The following is a 22,121-nucleotide window of genomic DNA, read 5'->3' as shown; positions in this document are numbered from 1 at the left end:
GTGGAAAGCGCTCGCTGAATTTAGCGAATGTGCAAAAAATTATTTCATAGAATTCATGTCAAGGTACGTATATATAAAAAATTAGCAGAGGAAGTCGTGGTTCCGTAAATTTTGATATTAAGCAAAGCTATAAAATTGCAGTTAATGTCTTTGACGAATAATTGATAGCTCGGAGGTGTCAACAGTTTATACGTAGTTTAATTTCATATTCAATTCAAGATCTACCTGATTCAATTATCCAGCATTGGATAGTATGAAAGAGTAGTTACAGCTGTGTAGAAATACTTTTAACGCGAATAGAATGGCCATTTAGACAACTGTCGAGACTTAATTTTCTTTATTCGGCTATTCCAAAACGATGAATATAAAATTTTATTGTAAAAGTATTAACAGCAAAACAATATGAAAATGTTTATACAAAAAATACGTTTATTTTGTTACACATTTATTACTACAAAATCTAAAACTATATCCGATGAAACTGGGAAAATATTACGGTACATTTTTCAACGCTTCATATCAACGCTATTTATTTGATATTTATTTTACGGGTGAAAGTTGCAGCTATAATTTTTATTTTATATCTTTTAGCGTCGTTTAAAGCACCATCTAGCACTCATAACTGCGGTCGTTCTATATCAATCAACGGGTGCCAACTACCATCAATCGGATCGGCCATTACAACTGACAGAGGAAAGCGCGCGAAAACAGAAAGGACCACAGATAAGCGGCCATTTTGTCAATAAGCAGCGTTCGGAAACAGGGAAATGAGGACATAATGTCGACGTTAGATAACCAAGGAGGTTTAATGAGGAAAAAGTTTTTTTATGTTTCAGTGAAAATAAATAAGCGTATTTATTGCGGCATTATGAAATGCGACGTGAGGTTGGTTCTGACGAATGATCCGTAATTCTTTTCAAGTTTTTAATGTTGCGTTTGAATGGCTAATCGTCGTGACGCAAGATCACAGGGTTATAACTTTTATTTCTTTAGTGCTTGCCCCTTGCGGAAAATGTTTTAAACGGAAGCTAGGCTTGTGAGCGCCATTCTGTGAGTTGACGGTACAATGTCTCAATTCGGTACAACTAATGTTGTATTTACGGATGCATGGAACATATTTGTTGCAACAAACTGTTCTGGATTTATACGATGTTGATTTCGTATGGTGTTCAATTTCGGATTTGTTTTTTACGTTTGAGATATTGCCCCCATTTATATATAATTTTCATTAGGCTAATAAGTATTAGACTTGAAAAAGGTTGATACAAAATGTGTCGCGTAAACTTTATGCATGTATCTCTATTATAATACCACAATTTTCGTAAAAACTCCAGTTAAAAACTTTGCGTCGTGAAAATTCGAGGAAAAGTTCAGTTAGCCACATTTGGGATTATTTTTTTATATTATGCAATTACATTTTTTATTCATAACATACTTCGCTTACGTATAATTGCAAATGCAACCTATTTTCACTTGCTATAAATCATAATAACAAATCGAAGTGTAATTAGTAAATTGATATGAGTAACATCATTAGTGAATATCGTCTACTCAATTATAAACCGAACTTTCTAGAATCAATATTTTTATACTTTTGTAAAACAGTACTGTGATAATGACCAAAATCATAAAATAGTCAGACATCGAATTCTCTCCATTTTTCCTCATAGATAAGGAATCTTAAAAAGAAAGCACGAAGCATATTTCAATAATGAACTTTCCCAATTCCCAATACAAATCGCCAATAAATATGTAAATAAGACATAAATTACAGCGAGATTAATCCAGTATCATAAACATAATAGAAGTAAGAAAATTTACAAGCCTCGGACGTTGCTTGAAAAAATGATTAGTGGCCGTAATCTGTGTACAGTGTGTACATGTTTCACTCTAATATGGGTCAACATTGTCCAAACGCCGGTGCGATGAACTATGAGAACGTTTCGAAACACGTAAATTGCTTCGGCATGAAAAATCAGACAATTAAGGTTAGGAAATGCTATAATTAAGGAAGCGGAGCCCAGACATCTGCGAAGTTTTGATGAGCTCGAACTCGGCCGGAATTATGATGTCTGTTTTAAATTATACCTCCGCAAGATTGATATTAACTTCTGAGTTTGAACATATGAACATTGACATGTGAAAACTTTCGCAGCGTCCTCCTGCAAACCAAACCTTCACCATCGACTCACGTGCACGAAAGGACGATCCTGGCTGTGACGTCTGCTCAGACACAATTTAATGCACGCTTTTTATTTTGTCATTAACCTTCGAGGTGCTCCGGTTTCGAATCGGCAACGTTTTATTTTTGAAACACGGTTACGCGCGGTGATTAGCTCGAACGTTTAGTCGCTAGCACTCACTGATGTCAAAATCGTGGACGCGCCAAAAGACTTCCCGCCACGGGCCGAAAAGCGAAAAAAGAAAATTTCGAATAGCGAATCGAGTTTGACAGTTGTTTTTGGCGGGAGCGTCGTGCGGTTTGAGCGCGAGCGGCGCGCAAGAGAGTTCGCGTCGACTGGGCGGCCGGCGGCCTCGCTGAAAAAGCTCCTTGCGTTTAATACATAGGCGCGATGTGCAGTCTATTTATAAATTTAAGTTGGGGCGTGCAATGCTCGCACGAGTCGCAGTGCCTATAACATCATAATATTTGAAGTTATTAGGTCGGCTGATGAAACACGTCGATGTTTATACGATAAAGTTAATAAACTCTGGTCCTACATTATTTATAAGATATAATATACAGAGAATTAAGATGTTTTAGCGCACTGAAAACAAGATTTCTTTCGCACTCATCGACTTTTAAATTGTTTTAATGTTTAGTTTAATAAAATTGTATAGAAATCAGCGAGTTTGATTTATTTATTTACATTTCACTGAAGATATTTTATTTGAATGTTATAAAAAGAAGGAAATGTTTTTATTTTAATTATTTACAATTTTCTACAAGTCACTATACGAATCTGTTACTTTTCTACGAATTCATTTCAATTAGACTGATTATAATAGAAACATCCTACGAACCAAAATCGAATTAAATGTTCTAAAATATTAAGTATCATATAATTTGCTAAACAATGATAATTATACATACATATTATAAATGTGATAGATCGAATATAAAGGCATAATTCAGACAAGCAAATCAGCTGACTGCATATTGATAACACTAACATTTATTCATGTAACCTGGATAAGCATAAAGGTCTCAGTTTGCTATGCAAGGGCGGGCGGGAAGTTTATTATAGTTTACTAGCGGCCCGCCCCGGCTTCGCCCGTGGTACATATGAAAAATAGATGTTGGCCGATTCTCAGACTTACCCGATATGCACAGAAAATTTCATGAGAATCGGTCCACCCGTTTCGGAGGAGTATGCAGACTGACATTGTGACACGAGAATTTTATATATAAGATTTATCTACTAGCTTACCGCCCGCGGCTTCGCCCGCTTTGACTTGAACCTAATAAATTATATACTAAAACCTTCCTCTTGAATCACTCTATCTATTAAAAAACCGCATCAAAATCCGTTGCGTAGTTTGAAAGATTTAAGCATACAAAGGGACACAGGGATAGAGAAAGTGACTTTGTTTTATACTATGTAATGATAACTGATGTGTTTTTAAATCTTTAGGTAGTTAGAAGCATGAAAAGGTACGAAAAGGTGTATTGTAATTGGATTCTAGTAAAAATGATTCGCTACTGAATATAGATACAATTTATTTATATTTATGTCAGCAGTACCTACTATGGACTGTTTAATATTACCTATTGAGTTAAAATATTTTATGACATATGAAATAATGCATATTGCATCTCTACATATTTAGTTTTCTGTTATAATAAATATTGTCAAAGAAGCATACACGTGCAATAATAATCATATTCTAATCGATTATTCTTTAATATTATTTACCACAGAGTTCATGAAACACTATACAAGTAAGAATTAGTTTTAAACAAACTTTGTGACGCGCATGATGGATTACAGAGAGGTAAATATAAATTGATAGACTTTCTTAAATATAGTATTTTCAAAAGCTCATTGAAAAATGCTCAATTAAGGTTTTTAATTATAACTGCTAATGTTGTTCCGATTTCTATTCAGGCTTAAGTTTTTTATTCGACATACAAAATATTTATTAGTATTTTCTATAGATGCAATTCTAACAATATTATATAATACGATACATATTTAGGAGCTCTGATTTCGCATATAATACAGCTTACAAATTTGCTTCTAGAAATAAAAAAAGAACTTAAAGCTTACATGTACTTATACAGCAAATATAAGCAGAAGCTTAATTGAAATTTGATTGAATTTTCTGTAATTTTTATACTTTTATTTCACAGTACGATTTCAGCAGCTGGACCCGCGGACTATTCAAAAGCCAAGTTTCATCAAAATCCATTCAGTGATTTTTGCGTGGAAGAAGAACAAACATACATGCTCACAAACTTTCACGTTTATAATATTTGTAAGATTTGTCTAAACAAGTTAGAGTTCAGCCAATTCTATAACTCATCAGTCATCACAAGGAAACCCGCGGTACATTTCAACACTACTTAAAGCGGGCTACTCACCTGCCACAGGGACAATCTCGGTTGCACGGCGCTCGGAGCAATTTCAGCTGTTCTCTAAATTGCCCCTGCTTGCGAATACACATCACAAATAAGGTGCAATTATAATATCGCCCCTGCTGCAGGAAAGTGAGTAGCCGGTTTTAAGGAGCCAATAAAGAGTGGAATCCCAATATTGCCCCTATGTCAGGTAGGTGAGTAGCCGCCTTTAAATTTCACTATCGTTACATTACCTTGAAATCATAGTGAGACACCAAAATAACCGATTGCTTGTCAAGTGGATATTAACTGAAAATTGTTTTGACAACTACTGACAGCTTTTTGACGTCCATCCAGCATGCTTTTAGCTATGATTTACGCGAAAATTATACACTTCTTTATATTTATTGGCTGTGTGTTGTTTCTGCATACAAATAAAATCGTGGTATAAACAGAGATGAAATATGATTTTTATTGGTTTGTTGATGCTGTTATACGAAATTTATATGGAAATCGGCGATTAAGTTGTCTTAGTGATATAGTCTATTAAATAATACTTTAAAACAGTTTTTACAATGGAACAAATCATTTTCAGTTGTTATCCGAATGTACGTTCTTAACTTTTCAGTTCAACGGTTCGTGAAACTTAGTTTTCAATTTAATTTTCTTTTTATTTCTACTTTTATCTTGAAAATGTCCATCATTAGAAATATCGACATAATATTATACCTTTATATTTCCGCCCGCGGCTTCGCCCGCGTTTTCAAAAAAAAGCCCGCATAGTTCCCGTTCCCGTGGGATTTCCGGGATAAAACCTATCCTATGTCTTAATCCAAGTTACCCTCTATATGTGTGCTAAATTTCATTGTAATTGGTTCAGTAGTATTTGCGTGAAAGGGTAACAAACACACACACACACACACACACATCCTCATAAACTCGAACATTAGTAGAATTTTATCACAAATGTTATATTTAACAAAGAAAGAGGTTAATTCTATTTGTATTTTTTTTTCACTTACTTTTCAAAAATGACGCTACGTCTACGTCATACGAAACAAAGTGTACAAAAAACACATATTAAGATTTCAAGATCCATTCAGTTAAGTGAAAACTAAGTAACAAATTAGAACTCGATGGAATTAAGTTACGCGAACTTAGCTGCGGTTGAGGCTTTGCATCCAGTTTACTTGATTATTATGTAACTTATAATTGAGCAGCGCTTCCGTGAAATCATTTTGTTATTAAATATCATATTTAGAATTATAGACACAAAAATACTAGCTTCTAAGCTTATATTAATGTTATATATTCAGTCTTTTCCTTTAGAATAAAAACCATGAATTTGTAAACAAAGAAAGAAAATTGAACTTAAGCTATAAAAATACAAATCATTTATGGAATTTGTAAGGGAAGGCACTGCCTTCTGAGATACAGGTAATTACCTAGTTCAGAAGGCAGAGCAATATTGTAATCCTATTAATATTATAAAGGCGAAAGTTTGTAAGGATGTATGGATGTATGGATGTTTGTTACTCTTTCACGTAAAAACTACTGAACCGATTACAATGAAATTTAGCACACATATAGAGGGTAACTTGGATTAACACATAGGATAGGTTTTATCCCGGAAATCCCACGGGAACGGGAACTATGCGGGTTTTCCTTTGAAAACGCGGGCGAAGCCGCGGGCGGAAATCTAGTATTATATACAAGCACTTTCTGAAATCGTATAAAAAACTACAGTTTTGGAACATAGAAATCTAAATAACATGTGTCTTGTTATTTAGATATCTATGGTTTTGGAATGTCAGATTGAAGTAAGGCGGAATGTTTCTGAAATAGTAAACTAAAACATCTGTATAAAATGAAAATATTCATAACATATTTTCTTGCTATCTGTGATGCCAATAGTCTGGGACAAAAAATACTTCAAAACTGTTCCGCTAAATATCTACAACGCGAGTCGATATCACAAATTGCAATTATTATACTTTTAGAGGTTTTTTTTTTTACTTAAACATTTTGTATGAGCAACTTTTCTAAAGAAATTCCTAAAGCTTTTAAATATTTTTTTCTTATTCGCAATACGTTTATCGGTAATTGTTAAAAAGAATTTAAATTGATTAAAAATAAACCTGATTTATTTCTATATTTTGTAAGAGTAACTTTGCTGAAAGAATTCCTAATGCTTTTCGTACTCTAAAAATTATGATATTAATTGTTAAAACGGTTTAAATGGGCTAAAAATAAACCTATTTTATTACTAGCTTCAACCATTAATATCAACTTGAAATTTTTATTTGAATTTGTTCAATTACATATGCAACGGTTCTTCAAAGTTTTTCTAATCAGAGTAAATTTATGTGATGTTCTGCTCTGTTTTTATAATAGCACTATTTTCCTACCTAATACCTATACCTAATAGTCCTAATACAATACATGTCATGTAAGAATACAATCCATACTAATATTATAAATGCGAAAGTAACTCTGTCTGTCTGTCTGTTACTCAATCACGCCTAAACTACTGAACCAATTTGCATGAAATTTGGTATGGAGATATTTTGATACCCGAGAAAGGACATAGGCTACCTTTTATTGCGAAATATATACCACGGGCGAAGCCGGGGCGGACCTCTAGTATGTCATATTTTAATTTAATTCAAACTTTGTAAACATATCAAGGATCAGTGACAAGACAATAATGAGTTTATTTTATTAAAGTGTGTTATTGCACGCCTCATAAGCGAAGCGTTGAGGTGGGTACTACTGTCACTTCGCGCAAAACATCTGATTTTTCAAACTTAAAATGTCTTTATGTATCATACATTGCACTTGTAAGATAATACATACACACACATATTAAGAAAAAACACTATTTTTAACGTTCATGATATTTTTGATGTCATTTTTGTTATTTAAACTAGTTAAAAAACAGTTTAAAAAAGTTCTGTCTTGGACGTCCGTGTGTCTGTATGTGCGGATCCTTTTTCTTGTTAACACGATAGCGACCGAAATACTTTACTAATCGAGTCTTTTTTTTCTCTTACGCTTGAGTATGCTCAGGAATAGAACCCTTTCATTTTTCAGGGTCTGATTCGATGTGGTTTAATTGTTATTAAATAAACAAAAATAATAATTAATAAATATTTATTAAAAAAAAATTATGAGGCGTGCACTTTTGGATTTTCCAAATTATTTAGTATTTTTCTCCATAATACACGGGTACCACCATAAGGAAGATACCCGGTCCTTTGGAAGGCTTACGTGGGAACAGAGGTCCAACACGCAGAGGCCCTTTTGAAAATTTTAATGTGTTGTATTTTTTAAATCTATTATTTTTATAGCTTACATTAAATTAAATTAATTTATTTTTCTCATCACAAATGCACAATATATATATATACATTGTTAATCTATATAATATCTTAACACTAACATTTGTGAGAGACTGGTGCCCGCGATAAGTATAAAATACTTGTGTTACGGGTCACCAGGCCCCCAAAGCATTAACAATCACATCTATAAGATAAACAATGAGCGTGAACATGAAATGAGAAAGAATTAATCGTAACTAAAGTTAAATGAAAAATTAAAATCGAATTTTTATATATAAATGTCCCTTATTAATTTATTATCCATTCTAACATGAGCTTTTTACTAGTTTTCTCATCTTTAATTTCCTCGATATCACCTCGATACCAAACCGCGCAGTGAGTAAACTAAAACCAAAAAATAGCCATTAATGAGTTCCCGAAGTTTTATGAAATTTATTTTGTCATTTAATATCATTGTTGTTTTATATTTGTATTTATATAGAGGCATTTATTGTTGTTCAGAATCATAAAATGGTGATGCATTAAAATATGTCTAGCCGTTCTTTATAGTAGGTATTAATTTCTCCTATTTGCTTTTTACGTAAAATAGGCTATATATATCATCACGCTAGGACCAATAAGAGCGGAGCAATGCGAGTAAACCCGCGGGGCACAGCTAGTCGAGAAATAACTGTAGAAGTATAAGCTCTTAGCATTATTCCCTTTATCGAAAGCACTAGATGCATCGAGAATTCTCTGTGATTCATATTTTATTCACTTGATATTCAAGTACCTACACTTAACCAATAAACTACCATTGAAGGAATCAATAGTTATATTTTATACTCGCTTTGTAAAACAAGTGTATTAGATTCTAATTCATTTATACTAAAGTTTTATATGTTTTAAAGTATTACCTACTAGCTTTCCGCCCGCGGCTTCGCCCGCGCAGTCTAAGAAAAACCCGCATAGTTCCCGTTCCCGTGGGATTTCCGGGATAAAACCTATCCTATGTCCCGGGGTAAAAAGTAGCCTATATCCTTTCTCTGGTATCAAAATATACCAAATTTCATGCAAATTGGTTCAGTAGTTAAGGCGTGATTGAGTAACAGACAGTCAGACAGAGATACTTTCGCATTTATATTATTATAAAATATATTTAATAATATTAGTATGGATATAATCTAAACTTAATATTCGATTTAGCCATTGACCATTGACTTCTCTTTAAATGTGCAACTCTCTGTACTACAAAATAGTCTCTGTACTACAAAATTTCGTGTTAAAATTATTGCGTTGAGGGCTATTAACTAGAGCCTGCGACTTCACTCGCTCAGTACCCGTTCTTTCTTTGAATCCAGTCTCTCCCTATATAAACAATCTCTGTACCAAATTTCAGATGGAAACAATGAGCTGCAATTTGCAGATTAAATGACAAAAAGTAATCAAATATATTCTTTTCATGTTATTATCTTATCCTGACATACTCCGTCATGTTAAAATTAGCCTATATCACAATCTATGAAAGCTGTATTTTTAAATATTACTTTCAAAGTGTTAAATGAGATACAGCTTCTCCCGCTCAGATTACCAAACGAATGACAAATTGGACGATTGGTTGACAGCCCTGACGCGGCGCGCAACAAATGGCGGGAAAAAGGGAAATGTCAAACATGACAGTTCATTTTGCGTTAGCTATATCTGTGGTTGAGTGAATTTTTAAAAAATGAGCTTTGTGGTTTGTTAGGATGTGTATTGTAATTTTCGTCGCATGCATTTAATAATTATGACAAAATTATTTATTAGAATTAAAAAACATAATGTGCATTAGCAGAAACGAAAAAAAAATACTTACGTATGATGATTTCAACGAAAGCATATTATAATAATAATAAATTTTCAGGCATTATCGTCCTAGAGTAAATCAAAGCTAACAATAAAAAACCGTTATAATAATATGTAAGTATAATGCTTTAACTAATATCTGGTTTAAACTATCAAAACAGTAATAAAAACTATTTCAGCGAGTGCTGAAAACTTTGAAAGCCACACACTCAATACATAATATTATAATATTACTAGCGGTCCGCCCCGGCTTCGCCCGTGGTACATGTGACAAATAGATGTTGGCCGATTCTCAGACTTACCCGATATGCACAGAAAATTTCATGAGAATCGGTCCACCCGTTTCGGAGGAGTATGCAGACTAACATTGTGACACGAGAATTTTATATATAAGATATTTGTTGATACTACAACGCTTTTTATCTTTAGATTTTTACAATGCTCTGTACCTGTATACCTTTTAAATAGAGATAATTTTATACACAATAAAATAAAATAATTTGGAAAATCCAAAAGTGCACGCCTCATAATTTTTTTTTAATAAATATTTATTAATTATTATTTTTGTTTATTTAATAACAATTAAACCACATCGAATCAGACCCTGAAAAATGAAAGGGTTCTATTCCTGAGCATACTCAAGCGTAAGAGAAAAAAAAAGACTCGATTAGTAAAGTATTTCGGTCGCTATCGTGTTAACAAGAAAAAGGATCCGCACATACAGACACACGGACGTCCAAGACAGAACTTTTTTAAACTATTTTTTAACTAGTTTAAATAACAAAAATGACATCAAAAATATCATGAACGTTAAAAATAGTGTTTTTTCTTAATATGTGTGTGTATGTATTATCTTACAAGTGCAATGTATGATACATAAAGACATTTTAAGTTTGAAAAATCAGATGTTTTGCGCGAAGTGACAGTAGTACCCACCTCAACGCTTCGCTTATGAGGCGTGCAATTACACATCCTCTTACCATGAAAAAATCAACTTATCTCTACAGATTTCGTGACTAAACCATCGACTAATAAACCTGAAAATAACCAACACAGTCACCGGGAATAATGAGGGCTAATAGCTTTAACATCTGGCCGGGATACGACGATATGTCAAATTGACGTGTGCCCAGGTGCGAGCCGGCCGCAGGAGCGGGTTGTGAACACGAGAGATTGGCGGGAAATCTGACCATAGACATAAACGTCAAACTTTACTTTTTTTTGTAGTGTGCGAAGTTTTTACGAAAATATGTTTTATTTAATGTAGCAATAATCGTATTTATTAGAAAAATTGTTTCCGGTGTTTATGAACTGGATAATTGAATATTCTTTTCCAATACCTATTTAAATATGTTTTATTTAATGTAGCCATAATCGTAGTTATTAGAAAAATTGTTTCCGGTGTTTATGAACTGGAGAATTGAATTATCTTTTCCAATATCTATTTAAAACATTATGAGAATTAATCGATTTTCTTGTCTGGTAGGTAATTTAAAGTCACCTTGCTTAATTTAAAGTCATGATAATTACTATTTCTTATAAAAATATAAATATAATGGGTTCCGTATTTTAAATCTGGGCTAAGGAACCCTTGTTTGATCATTTGCAAGTATCTGGAGTATCTTTTGTCCGACACAACTTCAGTTATCAAGTTATAATCAATATTAAAAGATACGAATTTTAACTTGGTGTGGTCGGCCTTTTGAAGCATGTACTTAAATTTCAATCACGTTGTTATAATTAAGCTTGTATTGAACTAGCTGCACGCTTTGACTGCTGGCGGATTTAAGTAGAGGCAGTAGAGTTATTCAGTAAACTATAATGCTTACTACTTTTTCCCAGAAATTCATAAAAAAGGTTCTGCTATTGTTAGTAAATGATATATCAAGAGCATTTCCTAGAACAGGTAAGAATCTAATATTATCTAGGTACTAAAATATTTATAGATAGTTCAAAAGTCGGTTTTTTCATTAAAACTTATAAGAGAAAGAAACAGTACCTAGCAGATTAACGCATAATTATTAAATAAACGCCTTAATTTCTATAAATTCAAATATCCTCAATTTGACGCCCTCAAAATGTGACAATTTCCCGCCCCCAAAAATGTGCCACCCTAGGTTTCAGTAGCGTTTAGCTACTATTATGTATTCTGTGGTTGCGTATCCTCCTTACGGAAAAATGTTGGCCGTCTTTAGCGTGATCGTGCGGGGTGAGGTAAGTGTTTAATCTTGGCGTGAGGCGGAGAGTGTCCGTTCTGTAGCGTTTAGCTGTTTAGATAGGTACCTACTACATATTATGTATTCTTTGGTTTCAGTCTGTTAGTATATCCTCATAAGTAAAGTATAGTCTCCGGTATCCGGAAAGTAAAATGTATGAATAAACGCTAAAGTACATAAATTAAATCTGCAAAACATGTGCCACGACAATAATTTCGACCGCACTAACATTAACATAGTTTCCATTTAGAATTACGCTTCTTAACATTTCTGCGCATTTTATTCACATATGTTATTATTGTTATTTAAAGTGGAGATGTAGTTATTATCTAATATATATATATATTACTTACGATTTTGAATATTTAAACATACCTACACATAACAAAGTATATGTTCAATACATTCATTTCTACTATTATAGTGAGCAAAAATATTCAAAATCATAATAATTATTATACAGCTTGCTAATTTAAGAATTTATTAGCAATCATTAATTATTTATTTATTATAAATAAACAATAAACTATTTCAAGAAAATGCTGAAAGATTATTTCCTTTCCCTCTAATTGTAGTATTTATGTAATTATCGTATTGCTGTTTGTATCTGTAAGTATGTGTATGATATTTGTATATGTATGTATGTATGTGATTATTATATTCTATACGTAATATTTATGTATATGTGTTACTATATATTTTATTATTCAAATATTTATAACTCATGTTAATTATTGGCTCACACTACCGAAGTTATTACATTTTTATCCTCTACCCGATGGTTGCCTGGAAGAAATGGCTTATAGCCATAAGGCCGCCCACTGTATGCCGATCTTTTATTTTGTGTCGTCTTAATCTTGTATTTCCTATACAGTGAAGAATAAATAAATAAATAAATAAATAAGCTTCTAAATTTTAAGAACAACATTAATATAATAGGACCATTAATTATTGCCTGATGCATCTATATTATTTAATACTAGCGGTCCGCCCCGGCTTCGCCCGTGGTACATATTTCGCAATAAAAGGTAGCCTATGTTCTTTCTCAGGGTCTAAAGATTGTCTGTGCCAAATTTCATCAAAATCGGTCCAGTAGTTTATGCGTGAAAACCATACATACATACATACATACAAACCTTTCCTCTTTATAATATTAAGTATAGATCTCTGGTATAAAAAGAAATACATTCATATATTTTTTTTGTTGTAAAATCTGTGTTCTTATCTATTTAAATAGTCCATCATCTGCCCACAAAAGCTATACAAAGCTTTCCAATTTCTTCAAAACAACAATATAAAAGAAAAAATAAATCATAACACACCCTACGCAGCCAAAGCGTCAATTAATCGTATTACCTCCCATTCATCAATGCTGATATAGATGGGTTAAGAATTGCGCTTTCATGGCGGCTTATACACTAATCTTGAAGTAACCGGATACATTGGAAGCCAAAAGAGTCCGTCATCACGGCAATCCAGGTAATTGTTATTTATTGGCGTGTGATTGATTGTATGGCTTTTGTAGAAATGGAATGAATAGAGAGAGCTTTTATTTGCCGCAATATATCTTGAAACAATTAATTATTATACAATATACATGTACTGGGGGTTCATAAATCTATAAGAACTATCATAATCATTAGGCTTAGAAAAATCTTATACGATACTTGTCTTTGCCTATGTTTTTATGATTAGGACGCCAGACGATCTTATATAGAAGTTAGAACTAGGCAAAAAAAATTATTATTAAGAAATAGTAAATATTTATAAACCCCTCAGCAATTGAGTGGTGTTCGATAAACTTCTGATCTTATATATAAAAATGAATCGCAAAATGTGTTGGTAAGCGCATAACTCGAGAACGGCTGAACCGATTTCGATAATTCTTTTTTTATTATATTCCTTGAAGTACGAGGATGGTTCTTATGTAGAGAAAACGTAAATATGTACCACGGGCGAAGCCGGGGCGGACCGCTAGTTGTAAATAAAAATTAAAAATAAACTTTTATTGAGCTTAAAAAAATAATACAAATTAAAAGCTCTTCATAGCTACGAAAATCTCTACTTGAACAACAAGTACAAAATATAGGTAACATAAATTGGAAATAATTGTTACAATATGTTATATTATTTTTCAACAACTTTCTTCTGCAACTATTATTTTCAGTAAAAAACTCTACAAAACCACGTCAATTTGTTCAAATTTTAGGCATTTACAATGCAACCAAACTTACAATGACTGATAGACATACATACACAGAAAAAAAAAATATTATAGACGTAAAGTTATAATTTTGTGACCTTGTATGTCCTTTAAAAATTCGATGTTCCTAGTGTTTTGTCTCTCATATAAAAATATATCGTTTTCTCATACAAATAAATCACATTTATGTCAAGTCGGTTAGCCACAAATTGGCAGCGGTGTTTGTGTGATTGATAATACCCTGGGAACCAATTATTATTAGAGTACCTACTATGATATTATTGATAAGACATAAATTTTGTGTAGTATTTGTATAAAATATATTGTATATATTTTTACAAAAACAAAAACTTTTTTATGAGTGGGTAGTTACGTCTTTTTGAACCAAGAAAAATCATTTTAGGCTATTAATTTTAGACGATGGTAAAAATGTGGTATTATGAAAATTTTTCTTCATTGCATATTAAAATTACACAAAATTCTTTGTCACGACATATAATAAAGCCGTACTTTTAAATTCAACATATAGCACGGAGTATGCTACGTAGAAAAATACGCATAATAAACAGAAAGGAATGCAAAAAGCTTCAAGTAATGTTTTTTCATTCTCTCTTTCTAAGCTTATAAACAATTGTAGAGTCATCGCATTAATTCCTGATATGCTTCTGATATTTATGGCTTTTATTTCATTTGTTAGAGAGATTGCTTCTTCATTCTTATGTACAATTGGTACACAACTATCGGTCGAAACAAATAGCCCCATATACTCTACATAAACACTTACCTACAGGAACAGGTAACTACCTGTTAGACTCTTTATAAAATTACTAGCGGTCCGCCCCGGCTTCACCCGTGGTACATATTTCGCAATAAAAGGTAGCCTATGTTCTTCCTCAGGGTCTAAAGATTATCTGTGCCAAATTTCATCAAAATCGGTCCAGTAGTTTATGCGTGAAAACCATACATACATACAAACAAACCTTTCCTCTTTATAATATTAGTATAGATTGGTACACAACTATCGTCTATCGGTCGAAACAAATAGCCCCATATACTCTACATAAACACTTACCTACAGGAACAGGTAACTACCTGTTAAACTCCTTATAAATTATACACAATATGACTGTAGCACTCACCTTTGACTTGCCTTTACTCAGTTAACTTCAACTTACGTACCTTCTGTATTTCTCGTCTTTATCTATTTAATTACCCTATATCTCTCTACCATAGTAAAACTCTCTTTTTACTATGTCTCTACTATTGGCAAGAACAGTTTCTCATATATTTTCCCAAACTAAATTACCTACTATACTATATTCTACCTCTGACCACTTATACACTAATCTCTTTAATATCTTTACCACTCACCTTTTAGTTTTTACATACCTTTACTCAAGTACCAACGTTATTTCTCGTCTCTTCCCATACTAAATTACCTATACCCTATATTTATTTTAACTACCTACCTATCTTTATTATTCCACACTTTATATACCACCATAGAGATCTAGAGAGATGCCAATCGCTTGCGCTGAGTACGAAACCGTGTCTCATAAAAAATTTACGCACACAACTGCAGTAAACAAAATCAAAACAATACTTCGCGTTGTGTGCGTGTCATCACACAAAAATATGAGAGCGACTATTCGTTCGCACACTTGATTGTAAGTGACGTACGTATACAGCACCGCTATAGTTTGTTCTCTTTTTGTACATATTGCTGCGACACCGGCCCCGCCCCCTAACCATATCTCCATTTAGTTTCTGTGATCTGTGTATACTGTATACCACTGACCTGCAAGAACAGTGTGAACGCGACCCACTGGTAGTACTTCCCGTATCGCCTGGTGGCCGTCCCCGCGCCCCGCACCCCCGGGTACGCGCCCGCTTCACCAGCCACGGTGAACGTGGAGTGGATCCAGCAGTACGTGTTCAGTACGTCTTCTGGTATGTCCCTGGAAAGGCAGGTGGTTACTGACCAAGTTGTGGATAACTTGATTGATGTTTTGAGGTTTGAACTGCCATCCGGTTATTGACCGCTAGTGGAGCGCTTTACTTGGTAATTGATAGGTTTAAGTTTGAAGTGCACATGAAATACATTTACTGACCTAGCATTGTGCTTAAGATGTACATAATATCTTCTAAATTTTGAAAGAAAGTAGAATATGAGGAACAAAAGCCGTATCTAAGAAATTTTACTCATTAAAAAATAGCACGCAATTTAACCCATTGAGCCCCGAACGGCCAGATCCGACCGCGACACAATAGATTTTCTATTGTGTCTGTGATTCCGGGGCCTGATGGATTAAATGAGAATCAAAAATTTGATTATTATGAGGGTCGTCTCTTTTATTTTAAATTTTATGAAAAGTGTTAAAATTTGGACAACTTTCCACGACTGTTTATTCATAACATGAAGCTTATTCAGTTAAATTGTGATAACAATAAATAAAATAGAAATGAACAATTTTTATTTTAACAGGTGAGATAAGGCAGGAACCACGCCACATTACAATTTTTTCAGCAATGGTCTCATGAAAAAATATACGAAAAGTAGGTACCTAAATCCCAAAATTTACAAGGCTTGTACGAGGCTACAGGGCTCGAGATAACAACTATCTCGAATTAACACATAAAACAAAATTCCAATAATATTTTCTTTCGTACTTAAACGTGATCCTGACAAACATTTTATTATCCTTTTAAATTTTTCATTAAAACAATAATATTATGTCAGTTCTCAAGCTCTTATTTAAATGCATGTTATTTCAGGACATTTAAATCTTTTGCCTAAAACATTATTTGTGAAAAGCTAAAAAAACAATTATTCTCATTGTGAAAAAAAATAGCAAAAAAAATAACTCCGTACGAAAATTGATTATAGCGCCATCTATTACAACACGCTCGTACTAATGTCTCTGCACTATTGTCACTTACCTTGTGTGTATGCAGTCTATGGGGTTGCCCACGAGATGGCGCGTGGTAAGGGCCGCGCTTGCCGCCAAAAGAGCAGCCGTTGTAGCCCCGCAATGAAGACGAAATGCTATCGAGTCGATTTTCGGGTTTACCCCTTGCTGGAAATAATGTTCTTTTTAATAATGGTGATAAGACTTTTACAGCGGTACTGTCCCTTCCGTTTGCTATAATTCCTTTATGGCTATTTATAGAATAATGATGGCTCTTGGACCTTCACATTTACTCGCGTATATTTAATTTAAATATAGTCCATTATAATGGCTTTTTATAAATGAAGTAACTCTTAAAAACTACTGCTACGAGGTTAAAATTTTTTTTTTCATGCTTTCAGCTCAACGGTTGAAGCTGTATTCACAGTCTCAGGAATTAAGTTGCGAATATAATAGAAAATACAATTTCAAATAATTTAGCAGCAAATTCACATCAGTGCATCAGAAACTTATTTATTTAAGTAATAATCATATTACCCCTCCAGCGAGCAACGCGTAGATGCTGGTAAGGATCTCCATGGGCCTGCGCGGATGCCCGGCGCGCTCACGCCGCCGCCACGCGCCCGCGCCGCGCGCGCCCGCCACGCCACGCCCGCGCCGCCCCCACGCTACACCTGACTCTCTGTGCAAATACAAGCATATTATTAGGGTATAAAGACTACTTGTACTAACGTTGTGTACTTTTTATATAAAAAATAATAATAATATGGAGTTTCTTGCCGGTTCTTCTCCATAGATACCTAAACTGCTTTCCAAATCGGTGGTAAATGTTCAAATATGTAATGACGATTCGAAAGTACGTCTAAAAGAAGTTTAATAGAATAAATAAATGTTTGAGTTTGAGTTTGAAATAATACACCTGACTCTGTTCAGATACGTGTTATTAGAAGTGTCTAATACTGTAGGTTAATTATAATATGTTTATTTCGAGGAATCTTTTCAGATCGGTAGATACGTATTTCGTAGACCAGTAATAAAATCTACGAAATACTATAGTGTTAATATAATATTTGTATAGGCTACAACATGATTCTGTAGTCTGTAACATTTGGCGCGCAACACATTACAGATTCAGTGTACCTGTAATACATATTACTATAGTTGGTTTTAATATACTATTTGTAATTTTAAAAGATTGCTTCACCAAACTCTCTTTTATAGATCGATAGATTACAAAGGTATACGAAAGACTGCAGTTCTTGTAATATGTTTTGTAATTAAAAGAATGCTATACCTGACTTTTTGTGTAGATAGATACGTGTTATTTTATTAGCCTACGAAATATTGTTTTTAAAATAATCTTTAGGAGGTATTTTCTTATGATCTTAATATTTTGAAATTAAATAGTCCTCAACTGCTCTCCATTACAAACAGATATGTGTGATATTACTTACTTACTACCAGCGGTCTACGAAATCATGTATTTTTAATATAATATTGAGAAAGTCCTGTTTTGTGTTTCATTTAAAATCCTCCAAAGGCTGTAAAATGTATAAGTTATCCCAAAATTTAACCTGACTTACTGTTACAGAAAGGCATTATTTTTATTTGTTAAAAAATGCAGTATTTCGTAGACCCCTCTACGAACTACTGCATTTTTAACCGACACGAAAAGTTTGAAACCTACTATGATGCCGTTTACAAAATGTACCAAAAATTTTCACACAAAAGACTTAATTTTGACGCAGTCGGGTTACCAGAGGTCAACTCGGTCCATATATTTATGTAAATAGGTATGCGTGGCTCAAGTAGCCCTCAGGTCTTGTTATTCATTAGGTGATCTACCTGTTGAGCTTTCAAAAGTTTCGTGAGAAGAAGGTGTACGAAGATTTTATACTGCAACAACCATAACATATACTGTGTTTTTAAGGATTTGGAAACTGCCAACATTAACATACCTACAGAATAGTATTATTAGGAGATAAGATATTTTAGTTTGTAGTGTATAAAATCTAATTGGCCTGTTTTGAAAATTATTTAACTTCTTTGGCAAGATTAAAAGATACCAAAATCGTCGCCTTACTCTATGACGTGACGTGTTGCCATGATACGACCATGTAATTTTACTCTCAACGCGCCTTAAGAAGTTTCACTACAAAAATAATCACCAAAGTAGCTTTAATCACTCGAATTAAAAGAAACAATTGACTTTCAAAACTCATTCATTCAGCAAGGCTGCTTTACAAGTACTTTTGAATAATAATCAAATTACAACAATTACGAAAGGTAATGAAAGCAGTTTGTGCAAAGGTAATTTGTATTTTCTTAATATAATTTTTAGGTTCTTTACATTGGCTTACGACCGCTTTCTTCCAGACGCTAATACGTGATCGAAGAATCGTTTCGTTGGATACTGGGTTTGATTCCCAATGGAGACTAAGGGAAAGAATGTCTCGATCAGACAGGCCACAGAAGGCTGACCAGCCTGTGGCCTGTCTGATCGAGACCTTACACCTACTTGTGCGTATCATCAGTGAATCAGGTACATACTATACCATCTTGATACCATCCCACACACCACAAGAGAACAGAATTCGCTTTTTACGTACGTAAATACTATCTTAACTGTCTCGTGTCAAATCTGCTTCTATAGGTAGAGCAAAAGTCACCGTTATTTTTTTAATTTAATACTAGCGGTCCGCCCCGGCTTCGCCCGTGGTACATATGAAAAATAGATGTTGGCCGATTCTCAGACTTACCCGATATGCACAGAAAATTTCATGAGAATCGGTCCACCCGTTTCGGAGGAGTATGCAGACTAACATTGTGACACGAGAATTTTATATATAAGATAAACACCATTTAAGTCATTTTTATGTCTATTTTACATTTTCATAAACGCGAGGGATTCGGAGATTGGATAGATTTTACTCTTTCCGATAAACTTGCATATGAAAGAGTAACAAACATCCATGTAGGACATAATCAGCCGATCTGATCAAGATGAAATTTAACAGAGGCACCGATTATATCCTAGATTAGTACATCTTAATACTATTATAAAGGCGAAAGTTTGTATGGATGTATGGATGTATGGATGTTTGTTACTCTTTCACGTAAAAACTACTGAACCGATTACAATGAAATTTAGCACACATATAGAGGGTAACTTGGATTAACACATAGGATAGGTTTTATCCCGGAAATCCCACGGGAACGGGAACTATGCGGGTTTTCCTTTGAAAACGCGGGCGAAGCCGCGGGCGGAAATCTAGTAATATTATATGCGAGTAAACCCGGGGGATAAAACTAGTGAAATGAATTTAAAAAAGTTAAAAGTAAATTTTAAATTACTCGACTACACAGGTTAATATCTTTTCTTAGTATTATAGTTTTAGAAAAGACACTTCTAGAAGCGCTACGAATACGATAAATTAGAAAGGCGAAAACATAGACTACGTTAAATCCTACACTGCGATCAAAATCTTATCATTCATGGTTCAGTTAAAAAAAAGTTAATATTTTATCTACATACTTATATTTTGTCACTCAATTTAATATTAAATTGAAGTTTAAGAAAAAGTGTTTCATCACAGATATTATATTTTATTAAAGCATCAATACAGATAGAAATCAAAATAATCAATACGAAATATATTAAGCCGAGAATAATTTTAAAAAGAAAAACAAATAAAATTAAATAACCAAATGTACTCACCAATATAAAATAAACAACCGCAAAACAAGAGAATGGCGCGAAAAAGAAAATAATTTGTTAACGTTCGGCGCGCGTGGATTTACCGCCGGCTGCGATCTAAGCCTCAATGAAAACTAAAAACACAGTATCCAGAACACCAATATACAAATCCACAGATAAACCAACCCATTTTATCAACCAACGGAACATTTCGTCAGATCTAACACGACAGTTATACGTAAATTAATTCCCGCTATAAACGTAGCTACAGTATATAAATTATATTTTTTTTATTTTCATATCAATTTACAATTTAACGAATGCTCCATTAGCTCCTTGATATATGTCGCTTGGCATGGTTAACTTCGTTTAAAAAATGACAAACGCGACGATTCTAAAATCCGGCACATCGATTTTCTCATTTATATGTACGACCAAAAATCGAATTTGGATGGTCTCCAAATAGTACAGTTACCGTTGATAAATGAGGTGCACGATGCCCTTAAATATAATGCTAATTTACTCCGATCTCCCCATTAAATAAATAGTAGCGTGACAATTTTAAGAGCCGCGGCCACAAAAGGGGTCAAGGTCATAGAGCTGAGCCTAGTGGTATTCCAGTACGCTTTCTTTCGAAACTTTTGTCTTTAACCCAGATTAATACTTATAAACTACGTAAAACGTTAAGCAATAATCGTTTACATTAAAAAATTAACAAGAAACCGTGATAAAACGGACGTCAAATAAAATAGCCATGGTTAAATATGTCAAAAGCTGCCCACATGTCGAAAGGGAAAAAGATTGACGGCGAGACAACTGCGGCAGTTTGTTTAGAAGAAATCTCTTTGTCTGTTTGTGCTGAACGCTGAATCAGATGTAAATTTGGAACTCGGTCAAACGCCTGCCGATTTGAATGATCGAAAAGTGTTTATTCAACAGTTTAATGGCTAATTATCAACTTCTTTGAACGTCAAGTGAAGTCATTGTGAGTTTTACATTGATATGAGTTAAACATTTATTACTCAATGGGTTTACACCTAGGAGAGTAGAGCAGGATTTCTAAAATAGACTGGCCAGTATTTTAATTTGACACAATTTTATGAACCCTTTAAATTACCTATGTAATTTATAAATATAAATTTTATGTATCGTCAAGCGATTAATGTTTCCTCTATAAGATTTTTTTAATAAATAACATGACTATAAAGTGTTCAACAAATAAAAATATTTTCTGATGATTTCTGACACGATGAGTTTTTAATTTATATGAAATTTAATTTCTTCGCTACTTAGGAAAATTAATTTAAAAACACACGGCACAAATTAACAATAATGATATTAAAAAGTTCAAATAAGATTAATCGTTTACC

General features: G+C 33.4%; 1 protein-coding gene across 3 annotated transcripts in view; it reads right to left on the bottom strand.

Moving 5' to 3' along the window:
* shakB (Innexin family member shaking B) overlaps positions 1-22,121 on the bottom strand; it is a 100,097-nt gene that overhangs the window by 47,134 nt on the left and 30,842 nt on the right. The window contains exons 3-5 of one of the 3 annotated variants that reach the window (XM_090119128.1): positions 17,592-17,736; positions 17,086-17,222; positions 15,944-16,103 (exon numbers count right to left, since the gene is read on the bottom strand). In XM_090119128.1, the coding sequence (XP_089975254.1) occupies positions 15,944-16,103; positions 17,086-17,222; positions 17,592-17,736 (442 nt within the window). The other 2 variants (XM_090119134.1, XM_090119136.1) reach the window with 2 other exon arrangements.

Source organism: Colias eurytheme, chromosome 3 (assembly GCF_061535395.1).
Source record: "Colias eurytheme isolate Ceu_HAF_F1 chromosome 3, ilColEury1 Martin Lab GWU primary, whole genome shotgun sequence".
NCBI lineage: Eukaryota > Metazoa > Arthropoda > Insecta > Lepidoptera > Pieridae > Colias > Colias eurytheme.
Note: the sequence above shows the minus strand (reverse complement) of the source record. Positions and strands in the feature narration are given on the sequence as shown.